At 41.8% G+C, this 22,444-nt stretch overlaps 2 protein-coding genes across 3 annotated transcripts in view; one reads left to right on the top strand and one right to left on the bottom strand.

Annotated features, from left to right (window-relative positions):
• galnt14 (UDP-N-acetyl-alpha-D-galactosamine:polypeptide N-acetylgalactosaminyltransferase 14 (GalNAc-T14)) overlaps positions 1 to 16,417 on the bottom strand; it is a 129,295-nt gene extending 112,878 nt beyond the window's left edge. Inside the window, exon 1 of the mRNA XM_038968079.1 lies at positions 16,412 to 16,417. Within this exon, the coding sequence (XP_038824007.1) occupies positions 16,412 to 16,417 (6 nt within the window). The remainder of the gene's footprint in view (positions 1 to 16,411) is intronic.
• A 3,078-nt stretch (positions 16,418 to 19,495) lies between these two features.
• ehd3 (EH-domain containing 3) overlaps positions 19,496 to 22,444 on the top strand; it is a 40,064-nt gene continuing 37,115 nt past the window's right edge. Inside the window, exons 1-2 of one of the 2 annotated variants that reach the window (XM_038968001.1) lie at positions 19,496 to 19,662; positions 20,090 to 20,287. In XM_038968001.1, the coding sequence (XP_038823929.1) occupies positions 19,661 to 19,662; positions 20,090 to 20,287 (200 nt within the window). In that variant the 5' untranslated portion in view covers positions 19,496 to 19,660. Of the gene's footprint in view, positions 20,288 to 22,444 lie in introns of both variants that reach the window. The other variant, XM_038968000.1, reaches the window with a different exon arrangement.

The following is a 22,444-nucleotide window of genomic DNA, read 5'->3' as shown; positions in this document are numbered from 1 at the left end:
AGCTGTAATGGGATCCTAGCCCCCCCTCAACCCCTCTACTCCTCCCTGTGTCTGGGTATGTGTGTATGTCAGTCCTATTTCTACACCCCTGTACTCCACCGCAACACTTCTTACCCAACAGAGATAACTAAAGGAAATCTATAACAGGGGGAATCTCTTCATAGTCTGTCTATATAGTCTTGGTGGTACGATAGGAGGTGCACATCCGTAAAGCTCCAGTATCAAAGCTATGCAGTAATAATTGCACAGCCTCCTGTGACTCACAGCCAGGTAATGAGATGAACCCTAGCAGCTCATTTACAGATCTCTGTCTGGCTCGTCTTATCTCAGATGTGATGTTCAGGACTGCACAGTGCATGCATGCGCACACACACACACTGACACACACACACAGATATTATTAGGAGTCCACGTGGTGGTATTATTTAGTGCTGGGGGTCATAGCTCATAAACCAGCGGATGATAAAGTACAAATGAGAGCCAAGGCCGAGCTGACAGCCCAGACACCAATAACATAAAGAGGGCGTGGAGAGTCCAGCACAATAACGCACATCCTGTCTGGTTGATTTATCCCTGAGACCTACAGGTTCATTCATCATCCTACTGGTCACATTAGGACTAATGCCTCAGCCCTTTACACCACTATCATCATAATGTGTCATCTCTATTTTTTATTGTTGCGTCTCTGATGTCATCAGAGAGATAGAGATATCGAAGTTTCTGGGCATGGTGCATAGTGGGTAAATTATAGATGCGTGTCTGGTCTACAGCAGGAATAGTTTCCACCTGCCCCAGGTACCACAGAAACAGTCAGTCATTATGGCGGGCAGAGGCAGCCCTGACCTATAGAATGTTAACACATCCTCTTGCTGATGACAGCCAATTCCTTTTTCAACTTTCAGGGTTAGCACAATGTGCAGAGGTGATTGCTTAGGGAGGGAAAATTCCCCTCTGTGATGCATTCTCCTCCCTGCATTGGAGGGTAAATAGAGAAATACAGAGACTAGGAGTATGGACAGAAATGTTAATCGCAACACAAAATACAATTCATTGGATGTTTCATACAGTCGGTGTCACCTGAAAGACTCATCTGTATCTGGGATTTATACAGTGTGGGCCAAAGTAATCCTCCTTCTCATAGTCATTGCCTTTATCCCTGCCCTTTGTCGAGGGACACATTGATTCAAGGTGGAAAAGCAGGATACATAGAAATAGTATCATTGCATCATCATCATTCATTTTTCAAATCGGTTTTACTTAGTTTGACTTATTTTTCTGCTTTCCTGAGCTAGTGGTTATTTAGCTTGGTTTCTGCCCAACATTGCAGAGCAGGGGTGTGTCAATATTGGTGACAGGACTATCTTAAAGAGGAAGAAACACAATCAAGTAAACCAGCACTGTCATCAATTAAGAGTCTGGGAAAATCTATTGCCGCACAACCAAAGACCACTTTTACATTGTTTTCTGCCTGCACCAATCTATCTCTGTCTAATGCTATCTTTATTTTTCAATGGGGACTGTTGGAGTGGTGCCTGGCGCTATACAGGATGGAGAAAACACAGTCAGTCTTATGAATCATTGCAGGAGGGTAAGAGGGTGTGATATTGGTCTGGCAGCTGTTATGTGGAATGTGCTGTTTTCTGCGACTGTGCGTGTGTGTGTGTATGTGTGCACGCCTGTATGTGTACAAGTATGAGTCAAAAGCATGTCTAAATGTGGGAGGAGTGGTCAAGTATAAATAAATACAAACATAAATAGGCTATCCTCCTGAGACCCAGCAAAAAAAAAGGGTTTTAATTATTATAATTGTTTACATCGCGGTGAAAAAAATATTTTACAAAGAAAACAATTCTAATTGTTTATTTAATTTATGTATTTGTATTTTATGTGCACTGTAGCGCACATAAGGAATCGATTGATAGTAAATATGAAAAATGTAACCTTACAGTAAATGGGTAGTCGGTAAAAACATAGTTGCTGCATCCACTACAAAGGACATTTATAAACAAGCTCTTTAAATAAGAAAAAAAATATTACACTGCTCTGAAAACTCAAACTATTCCTGAGATATTTTCTCAATAATAATCCATTTGAAAAGCACAACTTTTCTTCTTATCATATAATATGCTGATTGGGCTGGCAGACATTTTGAAAAACCAGTAAGAGAAAGTTATCCAGGTCACACCCCCACACATGTGATATCATTGAAAAGCCCAGAATGTCCTGTCAAAGGTACAATAGGACGTATCACAGTGGCATGTATGGCCTCAAAGATACAGACCAAAAACCAATGTCCCTTAGAGTGGACAAAAATCAATTGCTGGGTCTCTGAGTGCTTTTCCCTGAGCAGGCCTCCATTCTGGGAACAGACAAGTGCTTTTTTATTATCAACACATTATAGCTATATTCACTTATCCATCATACCTTGTACTAAAGCATAATGACATTAAAACATTGAATGTTTCGCTACAAATACTATAAATGGCTCAGTCTCATATCTAAAATCCCATGCAAATCAAATGGGTGTGTATAAAGTTGATCATTCCCTGGTAATTTTATTTTGCCAGAGTAGCAGTGGAAACTGGTATCTCCAGGGCATAGTGGGTCTAGTTCAAACATGAAGAAGTGGAGCTAAAATAATCAACAATAGAATTTGAGCTACACAGCACTGGAACCAATTTTGATTAATCACAACTCAACCATACTGTATGAGAGCTGAGCCGGCTGATGTTTGTATTAAATATTCCCTTTGATTCCAAAAAGCGATTTTCTATTTCATTAAGCTATTTTTTTGCTTTCCTGCATTTGGCATCTGGGGTAAGCAACTTCTCCATTTTTAAACTAGCATAAACACAGCAAAACTGTTTATAAAAGAGTTTGCCTCTTACCTCTTTTGATCACTGATGTACTGGGTTATAGCAGGCTTACTAAAGTTCTGCGTTCTGGTTGACAACTTGTTGACTTTGCCATGATTGGCTGCTGCATGTGGACCACTTAAAATGAATGGAAATTGGATGCATGGATTGTTAATTTCTCACGGAACTACCATACTAAGTGAGTCATTTTTAATTGGTAACCCTGTGGATGACTCCACTCCAGGGTGGGGTGTATGTAATGGTCCCTATGCTGTATTTCAAGTTTACTAAAGCACATAATAAGCTACCTGAATCTAATTTTGTTTACTTAATCAAATCTATTCAGGGTTTTTCTCCATCCCCCCTCCCCTAAACTGCTTTCCTTCAATTTTATCACTGAATATGTATGACCCATTGCTACTTATTACTGGGGGGGGGGGGGGGGGGCATTGCAATCATGGCTGCATACGTGATCTGCAAGCAAGAGCTATGCAACATTTTCTTATTTTGCTAAGGTCATGAAATAGAAAAAAAAACAAAAAAATAAAAGAGCATCAAGGTTTCTATGGCTGAAATTCTCCTCATGTTGCCGTCTGTGCTGCTGCTGCTTCCCGGGTTCCAAATTGAATTATAGACCATGTCTTTCAAGCTGGGGAAACAATAAAGCAACAGAAAATGGCAGGTGACCCTTCCAGTCTCTCCCTCTTCTCCCTCTTCCAGTAGGCTTCAGAAGAACATTAGTGGAGAGGTTATCAAAGCGACAGTGGTCAACAGACAGAAAAACTAATAACTGGAACGCTTCCTCTGTGGACACAGGTCTGTAAGTGTTATTTTCATAGCTGGGAAAGAAATTGGCTGAAAGGCAATAAGATGAATAGCCCCCATATTAACTGAATTCACAGAAATGTGCCAGAACCCATGCATCAAGGTGTATAGACATTGTGCACCTCTAAATCTCAGATTCAGGCTGTGTTTGAGCAGAGATAAATCGTCTGTTCTTTCATAAACTGGATGAAGTTAAAAGAAATATCCATATTTATTTTGTCTGAAAAAAGAAACTGTTGATCACATGAAAGTAACATGTTCATATTCAGTAATTGGTAACACTTTTTAACCATGCATAAACTGCAACTTTATTACATGGTTATTAATCCATTATTAATCATCAGACAAACAACAACAATCCATGAAAGTGGATTTCATTTGAACTTATCTTATCATTCTCTATAGAACCTCTGAGGATTGATTCATATGTGAGGCATTCTACATGAATCATCTATGATCTAATTCTGCTTACAGTAGAGACACACTATGAAAGCTCAATGTGTACAGATGTCGGATCTTAAAATAGTCCTGCAGCAACAGGAAATGTGAATTATTATGTGGATTATAATTCATGGATATTTTTGTAGGGGTTGATACGTTTTTCGTAACGGAAAACCAAGTGTGAAAGATTACAAACTTCAGAAGCCTTTTTTAACCTCAAATACACTACAAGTTTAAAAATGTCACGCAACAGTGTGATCAAATTAAGATCCTACATCTGTAGCAGCTAGGGCTGTGGCGCTCACAAAATGTTGTTAGCCGGTGATTGTCAAGCAAATAACTGTTGGTCTCACAGTAATTGACCGGTAATTAACATAAACACATTTAGCACCTCCTGGCTTCCACATAAGCCACTTTTGCTGACCTTTGGAACATCTACATTTTAAAAAGTCTAAATCCAAGTAATATAGCCTAAACCTTCACAATAAATCCATTATTTATTTTAGACAGGTCTAAAGAAGCATGATATGAAGAAAATGTAGTCTATTTCAGAAGAACAGAATAGCATACTCTGAGTTGTCCTGATCTGGCTATGCCAAATGGCTTTGGGCTATACTAGTTAATTTAGCAGAAAAGATTTGCTTAGATTTCCGTGGCATTATTTTATAATATGAAGAACATAATTGAACAAAGCCGAATAAAATAGAAAGGGTATTTTCTCTAAACGATCTGAGGGAGTGCACACATGCGGCTATTCTGTGTTGAGCGGTTAACAAAGAAATACGTTTTCCTATATGCTTCATTTAGAGTTATTAATGTTAGTTGTTGTTCTACAAACAATGGGCTATTTGTTCTGATTTGTAAGACATTGTAAGGCTGCATTATGAGACTAATGATGATTTGAAAAAAGTTGCTTGAAAGGCATGAGCTCTGCTTCGTTTTTTTGCGCAGGCTGTACACACTACATTATTTTTCAACGCCGATACCGATTATTGGAGGACCAAAAAAGCCGATACCGATTAATCGGCTGGTTTTTATATATGTATATATATATATATATTTGTAATAATGACAAATACAACAATACTGAATGAACACTTTTATTTTAACTTAATATAATACATCAATAAAATCAATTTAGTCTCAAATACATAATGAAACATGTTCATTTTGGTTTAAATAATGCAAAAACAAAGTGTTGGAGAAGAAAATAAAAGTGCAATATTTGCCATGTAAAAAAGCTAACATTTAAGTTCCTTGCTCAGAACATGAGAACATATGAAAGCTGGTGGTTCCTTTTAACATGAGTCTTCAATATTCCCAGGTAAGAAGTTTTAGGTTGTAGTTATTATAGGAATTATAGGACTATTTCTCTCTATACCATTTGTATTTCATATACATTTGACTATTGGATGTTCTTATAGGCACTATAGTATTGTCAGCCTAATCTCGGGAGTTGATAGGCTTGAAGTCATAAACAGCGCAATGCTTGAAGCACAGTGAAGAGCTGCTGGCAAATACAGGAAAGTGCTGTTTGAATGAATGCTTACGAGCCTGCTGCTGCCTACCACCGCTTAGTCAGACTGCTCTATCAAATATCAAATCATAGACTTAATTATAATATAATAACACACAGAAATACAAGCCTTACGTCATTAATATGGTCAAATCCGGAAACTTTCATTTCGAAAAACAAAACGTTTATTCTTTCAGTGAAATACGGAATCGTTCCGTATTTTATCTAATGGGTGGCATCCATAAGTCTAAATATTGCTGTTACATTGCACAACCTTCAATGGTATGTCATAATTATATACAATTCTGGCAAATTAATTACGGTCTTTGTTAGGAAGAAATTATCTTCACACAGTTCGCAACGAGCCAGGCGGCCCAAACTGCTGCATATAGTACTGTAATAATAGTCTTCGTCCTCCTCATCTGAGGAGTAGAAAATGTCGGACCAAGATGCAGCATGGTGAGTATTCATATTTATTTCGAATACTTTTAAGAAAGAACAAAACAATAACCAAACGAAATAAACGAAGACGCTACAGTCCCGAAATAGTGAACATACGAACATGAACAACATAACAGGAACAATCACCCACAAAACACACTACAAAACAGGCTACCTAAATATGGCTCCCAATCAGAGACAATGACAAACACCTGCCTCTGATTGAGAACCATATCAGGCCAAACGAAAACCCCACATAGAAACACAACACATAGAACCCGCCCAACTCACGCCCTGACCAACTAAAACAAAGAAAATACATAAGAACTAGGGTCAGAACGTGACAGTACCCCCCCCCCCCCCCAAGGTGCGGACTCCGGCCGCAAAACCTGAACTTATAGGGGAGGGTCTGGGTGGGCATCTGTCCGCGGTGGCGGCTCTGGCGCTGGACGTGGACCCCACTCCACCATTGTCTTAGTCCGCTTTCGTAGCGTCCTTTGAGCGACGACCCTCGCCACCAACCTATGACTGGCAACCCTACTAAAGGGCCCCACCGGACTGAGGGGCAGCTCCGGACTGAGGGGCAGCTCCGGACTGAGGGGCGGCTCCGGACTGAAGGGCGGCTCCGGACTGAAGGGCGGCTCCGGACTGAAGGGCGGCTCCGGACTGAAGGGCGGCTCCGGACTGGCGGGCGGCTCCGGACTGGCGGGCGGCTCCGGACTGGCGGGCGGCTCCGGACTGGCGGGCGGCTCCGGACTGGCGGGCAGCTCCTGACTGGCGGGCGGCTCCGGCGGCTCCTGACTGGCGGGCGGCTCCGGCGGCTCCTGACTGGCGGGCGGCTCTGGCGGCTCCTGACTGGCGGGCGGCTCTGGCGGCTCCTGACTGGCGGGCGGCTCTGGCGGCTCCTGACTGGCGGGCGGCTCTGGCGGCTCCTGGCTGACGGGCGGCTCTGGCGGCTCCTGGCAGACGGGCGGCTCTGGCGGCTCCTGGCGGACAGGAAGACGGCTCAGGCGGCGCCGGACAGGAAGACGGCTCAGGCGGCGCCGGACAGGAAGACGGCTCAGGCGGCGCCGGACAGGAAGACGGCTCAGGCGGCGCCGGACAGGAAGACGGCTCAGGCGGCGCCGGACAGGAAGACGGCTCAGGCGGCGCCGGACAGGAAGACGGCTCAGGCGGCGCCGGACAGGAAGACGGCTCAGGCGGCGCCGGACAGGAAGACGGCTCAGGCGGCGCCGGACAGGAAGACGGCTCAGGCGGCGCTGGACAGACGGGAGACTCTGGCCTGCTGAGGCGCACAGTAGGCCTGGTGCGTGGTGCCGGCACTGGTGGTACCGGGCTGGGGGCACGCACCTCAGGGCGAGTGCGAGGAGCAGGAACAGGGAGTACTGGACCCTGGAGACGCACTGGATGCCTGGTGCGTGGTCCCGGCACTGGTGGTACCAGGCTGAGGACACGCACCTCAGGGCGAGTGCGGGAAGGAGGAACAGGGCGTACAGGGCTCTGGAGACGCACAGGAAGCCTGGTACGTGGTGTTGGCATTGGTGGTACTGGGCTGAGGACACGCACCTCAAGGCGAGTGCGGGGTGCTGGAACTTGAGGCCTGGTACGTGGCACCGGAACCGGAGGGCTGGTGCGTGGGGCTGCCACAGGAGAGCTAGTACGTGGGGCTGCCACAGGAGGTGCAGGGCTAGGGAAGCGCACAGGAGGCCTGGTGCGTGGGACTGGCACAGTCTTCACCAGACGGCTAGCACGCACCACAGGACGAGTATGGAGAGCTGACTCAGGTAACAACAAATCCCAGACACGCTCCGTCGGGGCGGATGTCGTGCCTCATGCACCAACACAGCAACTCCCTCATTTCTCTCTCCTCCAATCTCCCCATTAATTCCTTCACTGTCTCTGCTTCACTCCCCTTGCTCACCTCCAATTCCACCCCGACTGGCTCTGGTTCCATCCTCGGCTCCTTACGGTAAGCACGGGGAGTTGGCTCAGGTCTCCTACCTGGCTTAGCCACACTCCCCGTGTGCCACCCCCAATACATTTTTGGGGCTGCCTCTCTAGCTTCCAGCCGCGCTTTCGTGCAGCCTCCTCATAACGCCGCCTCTCGGCTTTCGCTGCCTCCAGCTCTGCTTTGGGGCGGCGATATTCCCCAGCCTGTGCCCAGGATCCCTTTCCGTCTAATATCTCCTCCCATGTCCAGTTTTCCAGGTATTGCTGCCTCTCATCACCACACTGCTTGGTCTTTTCTTGGTGGGTGATTCTGTAATAATAGTCTTCGTCCTCCTCATCTGAGGAGTAGGAAATGTCGGACCAAAAGGCAGCGTGGTGAGTATTCATATTTATTTCGAATACTTTTAAGAAAGAACAAAACAATAACCAAACGAAATAAACGAAGACGCTACAGTCCCGAAATAGTGAACATACGAACATGAACATCATAACATAACCCAACCCCCTGACCAACTAAAACAAAGAAAATACAAAAGAACTAGGGTCAGAACGTGACATATACCCTGACTATGCTTGCACAGTATTGCAAGAGAAGTGACACAATTTCCCTAGTTAAAAGAAATTCATGTTCGCAGGCAATATTAAATAAATATGCAGGTTTAAAAATATATACTTGTGTATTGATTTTAAGAAAGGCATTGATGTTTATGGTTCGGTACACATTGGTGCAACAACAGAGCTTTTTTCGCAAATGCGCTTCTTAAATCATCACCCATTTGGCGAAGTAGGCTGTGATTCGATGATAAATTAACAGGCACCGCATCGATTATATGCAACGCAGGACAAGCTAGATAAACTAGTAATATCATCAACCATGTGTAGTTAACTAGTGATTATGTTAAGATTGATTGTTTTTTATAAGATAAGTTTAATGCTAGCTAGTACCTTACCTTGGCTCCTTGCTGCACTCGCATAACAGGTAGTCAGGCTGCCACGCAGTCTCCTCGTGGAGTGCAATGTAATCGGCCATAATCGGTGTCCAAAAATGCCGATTACCGATTGTTATGAAAACTTGAAATCGGCATTAATTAATCGGCCATTCCGATTAATCGGTCGACCTCTATTAGTCACTCATTCACAATTTGACAAGCACTTGATAATGCCTAGAATTTCAAGGCGGCATCCCCTTTGTGTGGTCAAAATGCACCCTAAAAAAATCCATGCCTTTATCGCCAGTGGCCAGTGGCCAGCTCCATCACATGATCTGGTCTTTCTCACAGGCTACAAGCAAAGACAGACACATCGGGGATACAACTGTGTGCATCCTTATCCAATTCCCAAGGTGCATATCGAAGAAAATGGAAGAACTGTCCACATTTACTTTTCGTCAGCCAACAAGATGAGTAGGCTTAACGAACAGCAAAATCACTAGTCTGTCAATCTACTATCCCCATAGTACCAAGGTCAACCTATTCTATTCTGTGCAAGAAATAAATATTCCAAACATAGTCTGAGACAGTTGTGGGATGCAATGGATCCCAAATTAATACAACCACTACCATCAAAAAAACATCTTTACGCAATTTGGCTGACACAACAGATCAGAACGTTTAGCTTAAGATGTTGATAAACTATTAGGCTATTTTTTCACATTATAAGCGCAGCAATGGTAGTAGGCTAGAAGCGATGAAAATTATCTTCCCAAAACTTGAAACTCACACGCTGCTTATGTATGCCAGTTAGGCTCTACACCCCTTGTAAAGCTAATTAATGTGCTTAATTTTAAGAAGTTACTTGGCCACTTTAGTTGTGATACAAACCTTATCAAAACATATAGGACTATGGGCTAGGCTACATGAGGTGTGCAACTTTGATTTGAAAATGTCACCAAAAAAAGCCATTGTTTCGTATGCTGGGTATTATTCACATGTGATAATATATCATTCACAAGTGATAGGCGAATATTGTCACCCATCAGACTATTCTTGATTTAATATTTACATATACTAAATAATATATGTGTGAAATTTGTTTGGATTTATAATGGACCATTATCATGCACCTATATTGAAACTGGGGCAGTGGAAAAAATACATGTCATCTATGAACTTAAATAGCGAATGGAGAACAATTTATTTTCATGCCAGCCAGGTAGGCTATACTCCTGTTGTAAATATAAGCAATGTGCTTATTATTAGGAAAGTTCAGGAATACATATAGTAAGCCTATAGAAAGCTGATGGGATCCTCCTCCTTTTATTAGTGGCTGTCACTCTGTTTTCTTGCGCAATTGCATAGCCTATTGAAATGTCGCGAAACATGAGATCATGGGCTCTCATGAAGTGCTTGATTAGATTTTCGAATACATTTGCGTTGATGTCAGAGTGATTAGAGGGACAATAGAGTGCAGGGTACCAGGCAGTTAGCAACTATAGTAGGCTACTAATGACCACCAGCAGCATCAGAGCTCGGAGGAACCTAATAACCGCGACTAAACGGTCACGTGGAATTTGACTGCGGTCATGACTGGTGATGACCGCAACAGCCCTAGTTGCAGCAAACTCTGCAGATTCCCAGATCTAAAGCCGTCCATTCAACACCCCCAATTTCTCATGTAAATACCAACGGTGACAAGTTAGAGTTTATTCCTTTCACTCAAGTGTGTGATCCCTCTGCACTGTCTTCCTCACTGACTCCTGATGAAATCAGATGCTTTCGCATAAATGACTACATAAAATATAAATGGTTATATTTGTTCTCTGTCACTACTCTTTAGAACTTAGCTTGCTCTGTCTGTCTAGCGCACTGAGGAAAAACCCTAATAGCAGTACTGACTAAATAAGATTGATGGCTCAATTCTTGGGAGATAAAGGTGAAAATTACAAATGAGCAGTAAAACCGACCTTTTTGTAGCATTACAGAGAAACACATTGGTTACAATTGACAGCCCATTTAGAATTCATGTATATCATTTTTAAATAGTCGAGATAGAATCCCATCAGTCCTGTTTGAATGTTTCAGCAGCAATATGTTTTTGTGCCATTGCAATGCTATATGGGTGTGAAGGTTATCATCATGCAGGCAATGTGTGTGTGTGTGTGTGTGTGTGTGTGTCTGTGCGCATGAGGATGGTCTGATTTATTGATCTGCTCCTCATAATAGGGGGAATTACTCCTCAGGGCAGGGTAATCACTGCAAAACAGCCCGATCACAGCACTTAGCTAAGAGTAACAGTCTAATAGTGTCTGCTAAAGCAATTTCTTTCAATATCATACTGGGAATAGCAAAATGATTAACTAACACGTATTAAATGAGGCGTGCTACTGTTTTTCTCTTAACAGGAGACGGGTTTTGTGGAACACTGAGAGTAACTGATAAAAAAGACACTTTGCATATTTTGCTAAGTGTTTAAGTCTTTTCATAGTTCCTTCAGTAGCTTCCATTCAGGAGGCCTGAGGAGCCATATAAAAACACAAGCTGCTGTTGATCCTTAGAAGCTACATTAACCTTTAGGTCTTTCACTGGGTGTACTGTGATCACATGTTATCCACAGTACACAAGGCTTACAATAACACTCACGTTTCATTCTCACTGTCCAAATGTCACGTCAGAGAAAACAAAAGACCTTGTGCACAAAGACAGGCATGTAATACGTTTCAGCCCAAAATGATGTTCAGAAACAAGCCAAGCGTTGCCTTTACACAAACACGTGTTTAGACAACTAGTGCATCCTCTCTTCAGCTACTGTGTAATCACAAACACTCTCTCTCTCTCTCCAAGATGACTCAATATCACACAGAGTCCCTCCACAGTAATCCTAGCACATTCTTATAACACCTACTGTACCAATCTTGAAGATCTTTTGGAGCAATCCTTATGTGTAAAACATCTTCATTCCATCCTTCAGTTTCAGTTATTTTTATCCTCTGAACTAATTTTCTTTCTCCCTCGTTGCTTTATCAGAGATGGGGAAAAAGTACAAAAATTACATTTCATACAGGGCAGAAAACTCCGAATTCCAAACGTGTAGACTAGAGCATTTGGGAGTCATTGGCATTGTGAGACACAAGCTGAACACAGTGATTGGAACATCTATCTTGTTTGCTCACCAGGCGGGAGCTGCATTGGAAACAGACACGACTTATGAAAATAACTCAGATGTTGAGAGCTGAAAGAATGGGAATGAGCCGCTAAGGTTTTTTTGTTGTTGAGAAGAATAGAAGCCAGTAAGAATAATACAAATAAAAACAGACATAAAAACTACCCAATTATCCTATGGTTACATATTAGTTACATTCCCCCTCCACAGCTCCAGGCGAGTCTCAACCACATGCAAAGCACTGTACAGAAGTGTGCTGCTGAAATGACACACATAACGAGGTCAAATTAATAATAAAAGCCTGCCGGCACACAGCTGGTTCAGAGAAAGAGTACATCGTTGGGGATGGAAAGACTTAGCTAGACCCCCTCTTGGATCCGTGCTTTATGCTGCAACAGCTCCCAATCTGGAGCTGAAAAAACTGCACCAGGAATAGCTCAAAGACCCCCAAAAGACAGAGCTTGAGGGGGAGAGAAACTGCTGTGTTCTTCAAAGGAAGGATGAATCCATGTTCTTCTACGGATATAGGCAGTTTGTAGCTTTTATTGTTCACAAAGCAGCTAGGTAAACAAACCTACATGGTGAAAGTACACTGAGTGGGAATATTGCATTTGTATTTGAATGACAGATACACACAATATACAGTACCAGTCCAAAGTTTGGACACACCTACCCAGGTGACTACCTCATGAAGCTGGTTGAGAGAATGCCAAAAGTGTGCAAAGCTGTCATCAAGGCAAAGGGTGACTACTTTGAAGAATCTAAAATCTAAAATATATTTTGATTTGTTTAACACTTCTTTGGTTACTACATGATTCCATATGTGTTATTTCATAGTTTTGATGTCTTCGCTATTATTATACAATGTAGAAAATAGTAAACATAGAGGAAAACCCTTGAATGAGTAGTTATGTCCAAACTTTTGACTGGTACTGTATGTTTTATTATCTGTGCAGTAGCATTTGCCACAGACTACCCATTTTTCTTCCCTGTTCACTCCATGTAGCTCCCTCCAGTAACCACGAGCACAACTGTTTCTTGATTTTAACTGGTGGCTTTATTCTGTAGTTTCAGTCAGAATTATCACCTTCCGTGAGAACTATAAAGTAAATGAAAATACAGTTAAGCACACTCTTACAACCTTCTTATCTTACGAGTGACTTATTAGCTTGGTATAACTCTGAAGTGCTTACATACATAAACAGTTTAGCCAGAGATATAACAGTATCAGATTAAACACACGACTAAAGGAAAAATACCTCATTGGCTGCTTATTACAGAAGGGAGGAAATCAAAACTTCACACTTATTATTCCTGGGATGATTTCACGCTTCATCCTTAATTATTATAACGTTACCATCCTAACATACACACTTCAACCTTCACGAACTACACCCAAAGACATGTAAACTTAGCTAACACAGTGCGGGATTGCCTTCACTCCAAAGGTGTGTTGCTACGATAATAATACCCGTTACAACAGTTCTTAGCCACGTAGTTCCGCTTGTCTTATCATTTCCCCGCATAGCGAACACGTAAACAATTCAAACAAAAAAACAACGACATATACTTACAGGTTAATTGTCAGTTACACTCCACAAATATTTTTTTTTACAACCCTTCAACCCATAACTCAGCTTCTTGAAAATAGTTTTATTGAATTTAATTCAATATTTCCCCCTACATTGACACTGCTCTGCATGAGCATTCCAACTCCAGAACCCCAAACAACCCTCTCAGGCTAGAACTTCTTCAGTTGATAGAGGCCCCTCTACCATTTTGACACTGAATCAATCAAGCCTGACTTGAGTGCCTACTTCACACGTCTAATTCCGCCATTCAGCTCCTACACTGAAAAGCACTCACTTGCTCATTGACCCTAAGCATTTGCCATGGACAACTTTACAAAACCCAGCATATATACCAGAATACCTGGCACACAAAATATAATGAAATCTGGCTTCTGCACTCCAACAAAACAAGATTGAAGTCAAGGGGAAAAGTGTAAATAGTTTAATTAAAGCTGACTTTGTATACTGAACAAAAATATAAACGCAACATGTAAAGTATTGGTCCCATGTTTCATGACCTGAAATAAAAGATCCCAGAAATGTTCCATATGCACAAAAAGCTTATTTCTCTCAAATGTTGTGCACAAATTTGTTTACATCCCTGTTAGTGAACATTTCTCCTTCGCCAAAATAATCCATCCACCTGACAGGTGTGGCATATCAAGAAGCTGATTAAACAGCATGATCTTTACACAGGTGCGCCTTGTGCTGGGGACAATAAAAGGCCACTCTAAAAGGTGCAGTTTTGTCACACAACGCCACAGATGTTTCAAGTTTTGAGGGAGTGTGTAATTGGTATGCTGACTGCAGGAATGAACACCAGAGCTGTTGCCAAATAATTGAGTGTTCATTTCTCTACCACAAACAACGTCGTTTTAGAGAATTTGGCAGTATGTTGAACTGGCCTAACAATCGCAGACCACGTGTAACCACGCCAGCCCAGTACCTCCACATCCAGCTTCTTCACTTGCAAGATCGTCTGAGACCAGCCACCTGGACAGCTGATGAAACTGAGGAGTACTTCTGTCTGGGGAAAAACTCATTCTGATTGGCTGGGCCTGGCTCCCCAGTGGGTGGACCAGGTGCCCAAGTCGAATCAAATCAAACTTTATTTGTCACATGCGCCGAATACAACATGTGTAGACCTTACTGTGAAATGCTTACTTACAAGCCCTTAACCAACAATGCAGTTTAAGAAAGAGATAAGAAAATATTTACCAAATAAACTAAAGTAAAAAATAATAAATAGTAACACAATAAATAACAATAACGAGGCTATATACAGGGGGAACCGATACCGAGTCAATATGCAGGGGTACAGGTTAGTCGAGGTAATTTGTACATTGAAGTGACTATGCATAGATAACAAACAGCGAGTAGCAGCAGTGTACAAAACAAATGGAGGGGGGGGTTGGTCAATGTAAACAGTCCAGTGGCCATTTGATTAATTGTTCAGCAGTCTTATGGCTTGGGGGTAGAAGCTGTTAAGGAGCATTTTGGTCCTAGATTTGGTGCTCCGGTACTGCTTGCCGTGCGGTAGCAGAGAAAAGAGTCTATGACTTGGGTGACTGGAGTCCCTGACAATTTTTTGGGCTTTCCTCTGACACCACCTAGTATATAGCTCCTGGATGGCAGGAAGCTTGGCCCCAGTGGTGTACTGGGCCATATGTACTACCCTCTGTAGCGCCTTACGGTCAGATGCCATACCAGGCAGTGACGCATCCTATGCCCTCCCAGGCTGTGCCCCTTCCCAGTCATGTGAAATCCATAGATTAGGGCCTAATGAATTAATTTCAATTGACTTATTTCCTTATATGAACTGTAACTCAGTAAAATCATTAAAATTGTTGCATGTTGTGTTAATTTTTTTGTTCAGTATAAAATAGGAGTAATAAGCACAGAAATGTGTCTGATGTAAAACGTTACACCTTTTATGGCTATAATTGCCACTGTCTGGCTGTCTTGGTAATGGTAGATATTATTATTCCATCACATTATGTTCATCAGTTCACACAGGGACCACATATTACAAGTCAATTACTGAACCTCTTGAATGGTTAATGCTGAATCTTCAGACAAGAGTAGGTTACAGAACAGAAAGACTAATAAATGTATGGTTAAAGGCATAAATGTATGGTTATGCTTTAAATTATTTTATCGAGGCTTTAAGAAATTCAAGTATTCGAGGAATTCATTATATCAGTGTTTAATAAATTGTGTAGTAGCCTACACTTTAGTGAAACTTTTGTTCATACCAATTTAGTGAGCGTCTGACTGTTCTTTGTGAACGTGGCATTACATATATCAGATGTTTATGCAGTTATATATTCTAGGATTATTTATACAGTATCTTGTTTTCAGTTTGGAATGTACAGAAAGCGCATCTAAACCTCAATTTGCAAACTCATTATAACCAATTGAAACGGCACTTTGCAATACATACTGTATGGTATGGGATGGACACATTCAGTCAACCCGAATAAAAAAAGTTAGAAACAACTGGTTGTTGGCTAATGTGCAAACTTCTAGAAAGCAATGTAGAGCAGAAGCCGTGATACAGTGTAAGACGACACCTGAGTGGAAATTCTGACACCCTCTCAAGCATAAATATTTTGTTTTACATAGAAACACGCCTACATTTTACCTGCGCGCACTCATGCACTTGGTCCGAGTTTAGCCTGCACTATTGCTAAATGCATAGGAAGTTATCTTACCTGCATGCGGGATATAGCTTAGATGCGATGATACAGGATAAGGAATGATAGTGCTGCTTACCTGTCTGTAACGTGCGTCTTTGGTGCCCAGGTCGGATACTTGCTGCCTACTTAGGAGTATCAAATACAGTAGTGCAGCAGTCCAACAAAGCACCACCAGAGCCAAAGTCAGTTTTCGAGAAAGCCGTTTCATTTTCCTATGAGTTCCTGGAGCAGATATCGCCCCTTTATTGGCGGGGCAACCTACGAGAAGCACATTTCTAGGAAAGTCGGTTCTGGAGACGTGCTTTTGCGCTCTACCCTCATTCTCTGGTTAGTCTTTTCGAACGCTGCACGTCCGCTTGCTCCAGACGCGTGCACAATGACTGCCCTGGTTGCAAGATTCTCTATGACCGAACTGATAGCTAGGCTGTGCGCTATGACTCGCTGGAGCTACGAGGTACGACACTTGATGCCGTCCAGCTTGATCAAAATCAGAGGTTGGCGGGGTACCTATAATATCTGAATTGGTTTAGCACCACCTACCGTGCAAATCATAATGTACAAGGTTTTGTAGTATATTGTACTTGCAATGCTTATATCAATAGAACTTGATTCCACCCAATTTAACGGATATAGTCTTTAATTAATTATGCAGCCTAGTTCAGCTCCAGTTTTTGTCTTTTTCCAGAGTTATTGGGAAGCCTATTATAATACTGGCGATAACACAGGTGAGATGAGGTCTGGTTACAAAAGACTAATAGAATAGAATATAATAGAAAATAGAATCGATCTTTATCGACAATTCAGTGGGTTTGGGCATAGGCTAAGAACTACTTTTTTAGTCTTCAGATACACATACATTCGCCACTCTGCATTTTAAACTTGTACATATTATACTGTACTTTTGATATTGTCTAATCACACTAAGATTTACTTCTAGATGGAACTTCTAGACTCAAATAATAAAACGCAAATGGATCACAAATGTATTGTCTTGTTACACCATCTAGTTACACCATCTAGTGGTAGTCAGTCCTCGAATAATCCATAAACCATTGTATAAACTAGTGTAGACCTAAATGTAGTCCAGCAGGTGTCATACTGGTATGTAAAATAGACTGTAAGGAGAAGGATATACACTGAGTTTACAAACATTGGGTCACCTTCCTAATATTGAGTTTCTCCCCCTTTTGCCATCAGAACAGCTTCAATTCATCGAGGCATGGATTCTACAAGGTGTTCGAAAGCGTTCCACAGGGATGCTGGCCAATGTTGACTCCAACAGTTGTGTCAAGTTGGCTGGATATGCTTTGGGAGGTGGACCATTCTTGATACACAGGGGTAACTGTTGAACGTGAAAAACCCATCAACATTGCTGTTATTTACACACACACAAACTGGTGCGCCTGGCACCTACTACCATACGCTGTTCAAAGGCACTTAAATATTTTATCTTGCCCATTCACCATCTGAAGTGGAGAAGGTGGAAAGTTTTAAGTTCCTCGGCGTACACGTCACGGACAAACTGAAATGGTCCACCCACACAGACAGCTTGGTGAAGAAGGTGCAACAACTTCAACCTCAGGAAGCTGAAGAAATTTGGCTTGTCATCAAAAACACTCACAAACTTTTACAGATGCACAATCGAGAGCATCCTGTCGGGCTGTATCACCGCCTGGTACGGCAACTGCTCCGACCCACAACCGCAAGGGCAAACTACCTGCCCTCCAGGACACCTATAGCACCCGATGTCCCAGGAAGGCCAAAAAGATCATCAAGGACAACAACCACCCGAGCCACTGCCTGTTCACCCCACTATCACCCAGAAAGCGAGGTCAGTACAGGTACATTAAAGCTGGGACCGAGAGACTGAAAAACAGCTTCTATCTCAAGGCCATCAGATTGTTAAACAGCCACCACTAACATAGAGTGGCTGCTGCCAACATACTGACTCGAATCTCTTCCCATTTTAATACATTTTATAAATGGAGGTATCACTAGTCACTTTAAATAACGCCACTTTAACAATGTCTACATATCCTACATTACTCATCTCATATGTATATACTGTATTGTATACCATCTACTGCATTTTGCCTATGCCGCACGGCCATTGCTCATCCATATATTTACATGTACATATTCTTATTCATCCCTTTACATTTGTGTGTATAAGGTAGTCGTTGTGAATTTGTTAGAATACTTGTTAGATATTACTGTACTGTCGGAACTAGAAGCACAAGCATTTCGCTACACTTGCATTAACATCTGCTAACCATGTGTATGTGACCAATAAAATGTGATTTGAATTGATTTGAATGGCACACATACACAATCCATGTCTCAATTGTCTCAAGGCCTAACATTCCTTCTATAACCTGTCTCCTTCCCTTCATCTACACTGATTGAATTGGATTTAACAAGTAACATCAACAATGGATCATAGCTTTCACCTGTCAGTCTATGTCATGGAAAGAGCAGGTGTTCCTAATGTTTTGTACACTCAGTGTATGTCCTACTATGGTGATGGCCTTCTACCCCCTCTCTCTAAATTTGAACAAAGCTACGACTTTTGACATCACTGTAGGCTACATTCTACACTGGTCCTACCGTACACTTGAGACAAATTGTTGTATCCTCTCTTCAATTTGTACTTCCGTCATACCCTCCATCATTTGTGGACTGCATCATCAGAACACATTTTGTAACACTTTTGTATTTTACATTTTTATGTGAAGATTTTATTAAAATATTGTCTTAAATTTTTTATAAAAAAAGATAAATACATCAAATGACACAAGCAATATAATGTATGTGTAGGCATATGAAAATGTTGACATAGTACTTTTCTATTTTTCTTGGTAATGTACGATGCAGCTGGTGACTGATACAATGTAGCAATTTCGATGTTGTAATTACGCCTTGCTGGTTACTCTGTATTACCGCTAGAGGAGCACCAACAATGAGATAGATGCAACTGGTCCCTCATCCGCCAATATGGCGCTGCCATCACTGCCTTCAGTCGTTGTAATACTGGGTGGGGCTTTGCCAGTAGTTGGGCATTTCCTTTCGGATCAGGTTTCGTTGTCAGACAGGCATTTAAATCTGCTGCAGTAACGATGCCGGGGAAGCCAGTGACCGCACAACATTCTACGCAGCAGTAGGAATAGTGCTTTATTATAGCTATATTGTTGTTTCTTCATTTGACTCGAGAAAGGTCTATTATTTAGGACAGTATTTTGAAGCTTCAACCGCGTCAGTATTCAAATGTAAGACGAGATCACAATTTGACAGCTAAGCTTGATACGTGCATCATTTCTGAAATTCCTCTACAGCTTGAATGAAAATCGTGCATTATAGCTGTGATATGAAAATGTGCATGTAGAAATGATTTAGCATCGCTGGTATGTGTCTAGTTAATTAGCTGGCTTATAGTCGTCTGAATGCATCTGTGTCTCGTGTTTGGCTTGTAAGGACTTGAGGAACGAACGCTTCCATTGAAGGATGTGTCTGCATATAGTTTGATTGAAAGGAAAAACAAACCATCTACTAAATCAATGACAAAGAGATCCTCCGAATTATTTGAATAGAAGACTAGAATAGAAATAGAAAAATTCCCAATAGAGATCTCTATAGAGTATAAGGTTGTCCATTATCGAATTGCATCATGTTCAGCTGGTTGGGTACCGATGACAGGAGGAAGAAGGATCCTGAGGTCTTTCAGACAGTCAGCGATGGCCTCAAGAAGCTCTACAAAACCAAATTGTTGCCATTGGAGGAACACTACAAATTCCACGAGTTCCACTCGCCCGCCTTAGAGGATGCCGACTTTGACAACAAACCCATGGTTCTCCTTGTGGGGCAGTATTCCACTGGAAAGACCAGCTTCATACGGTAGGTCTGTGTTTGAAATGTCACTGGTGGGTACTTTGCTTGCTGGTCAGTGGGCCAAAACACTAGTGAGTTATGGTCTGATATGCAAACAGAGGGGACATTAAATGCATGGCAGACACACTGCATATTCACAGCTTGATGCAAAAATTAGCTTTTATTGAACAAAACAGTTATCCTAGGGAGATAAATGTGTTAGTTTTTGGGTTGACTGGATGGTTGTCTGGGTTGCAGTTCAACCTTGGGCAGTCACAGGTCAAATATTGACACAGTGCTCTGACTTGAGAAGAGGGATAACACATTCCAACAGACAAAAATGCTTTCTTGGTTATATGGTATTCACCTGGTACTGTATAGATGAGTTTACAAAAATATATAAGTAGATTATGGGAATCTAGTGTTATCATATGTTATTATCATTGGTGTAAAGTACTTAAGAAAAAAGTACTATTTAAGTAATCTTTTTTTTTAGTATCTGTACTTTTCTTTAGTATTTTATATTTTTGACAACTTTTACTTCACTACATTCCTGAAGAAAATAATGTACTTTTTCCTCCTTACATTTTTCCTGACACCCAAAAGTACTCGTTACATTTTGAATGCTTAGCAGGACATGAAAATTATCCAATGTTCAAGAGAACATCCTAGTCATCCCTACTGCCTCTGATCTGGTGGACTCACTAAACACAAGTGCTTTGTTTGTAAATTATGTCTGAGTGTTGGAGTGTGCCCCTTGCTATCCGTAAATAAAGAAAAAAATAGTAAATTGTGCCGTCTGGGTTGCTTAATGTAAGGAATTTGAAATGATTTATGTTTACTTTTACTTTTGATACTTAAGTATATTTTTGCAAGTACATTTAATTTTGGTACTTAAGTATGTTTAAAACCAAATACTTTTAGACATTTACTCAAGTAGTATTTTACTGGGTGACTTTCACTTTTACTTGAGTCATTTTCTATTAATTAAGGTACTTTAACTCAAGTATGACAATTGGGTGCTTTTTCCACCACAGGTTATTATATGGTTATAGATATCATCCCATAATTTTCATTTTATGATTACATGTTACTCTTCTCCAGCCTCTCCAACCTAATGTGTGTTTGAGTGTGTGTGTGTGTGTATATGGGAGGGGTTGGGAAAATGATCAGAGGACACATTTCCATCTCATATGGACTAACGCTTCGAACACACCGACAGCGTCATTGCGCAAAATAGTACGCAGCATCATCTAGATATGTATGCAACAAAGTTCAACATTCACCTTCTGCTACCATTTCTGTCAAGCTGTCAAAGCATACAGTTTGATGCATACGTTCTTTAAATACAACGTATGTACCACACCGAATGCACTGCAACTGCCTCTGCAACACAATGCTGCAAGGCAAACACAGCGTTTCATTGGAAATGAATGTAATTCTGGTGTACCAAAATGCAATGCCGCTGTCGGTGTGTTCAAAGTACACTTCATGACCAAACGTTTGTGGACACATGCTCGTTGAACATCTCATTCCAAAATCATGGGCATTAATATGGAGTTGGTCCCCCATTAGCTTCTATAACAGCCTCCACTCTTCTGGGAAGGATTTCCACTAGATGATGGAACATTGCTGCAGGGACTTGCTTCCATTCAGCCACAAGAGCATTACTGTATGGACCTCGCTTTGTGCACGGGGGCATTGTCATGCTGAAACAAGAAAGGGTTTTCCCCAAACTGTTGTCACAAGGTTGGAAGCACATACTCGTCTAGAATGTAATTGTATGCTGTAGCGTTAAGATTTCCCTTCACTAGAATTAAGGGCCCTAGCCTAAACCATGTAAAACAGCCCCAGACCATTATTCCTCCTCCACCAAACTTTACAGTTGGCACTATGCATTGGGGCAGGTAGCGTTTCTCCTGGCATCTGCCAAACCCAGATTAATCCGTCGGACTGCTAGATGGTGAAGCGTGATTCATCACCCCAGAGAACGCGTTTCCACTGCTCCAGAGTCCAATGGCAGTGAGCTTTACACCACTCCAGCCGACACTTGGCATTGTGCATGGTGATCTTAGGCTTGTATGCAGCTGCTCGGCCATAGAAACCCATTTCATGTTGCTCCGGATGAATAGTTCTTGTGCTGACTGCTTCCAGAGACAATTTGGAACTCGGTAGTGAGTGTTG

Source organism: Salvelinus namaycush, chromosome 29 (genome assembly GCF_016432855.1).
Source record: "Salvelinus namaycush isolate Seneca chromosome 29, SaNama_1.0, whole genome shotgun sequence".
Lineage (NCBI taxonomy): Eukaryota > Metazoa > Chordata > Actinopteri > Salmoniformes > Salmonidae > Salvelinus > Salvelinus namaycush.
Note: the sequence above shows the minus strand (reverse complement) of the source record. Positions and strands in the feature narration are given on the sequence as shown.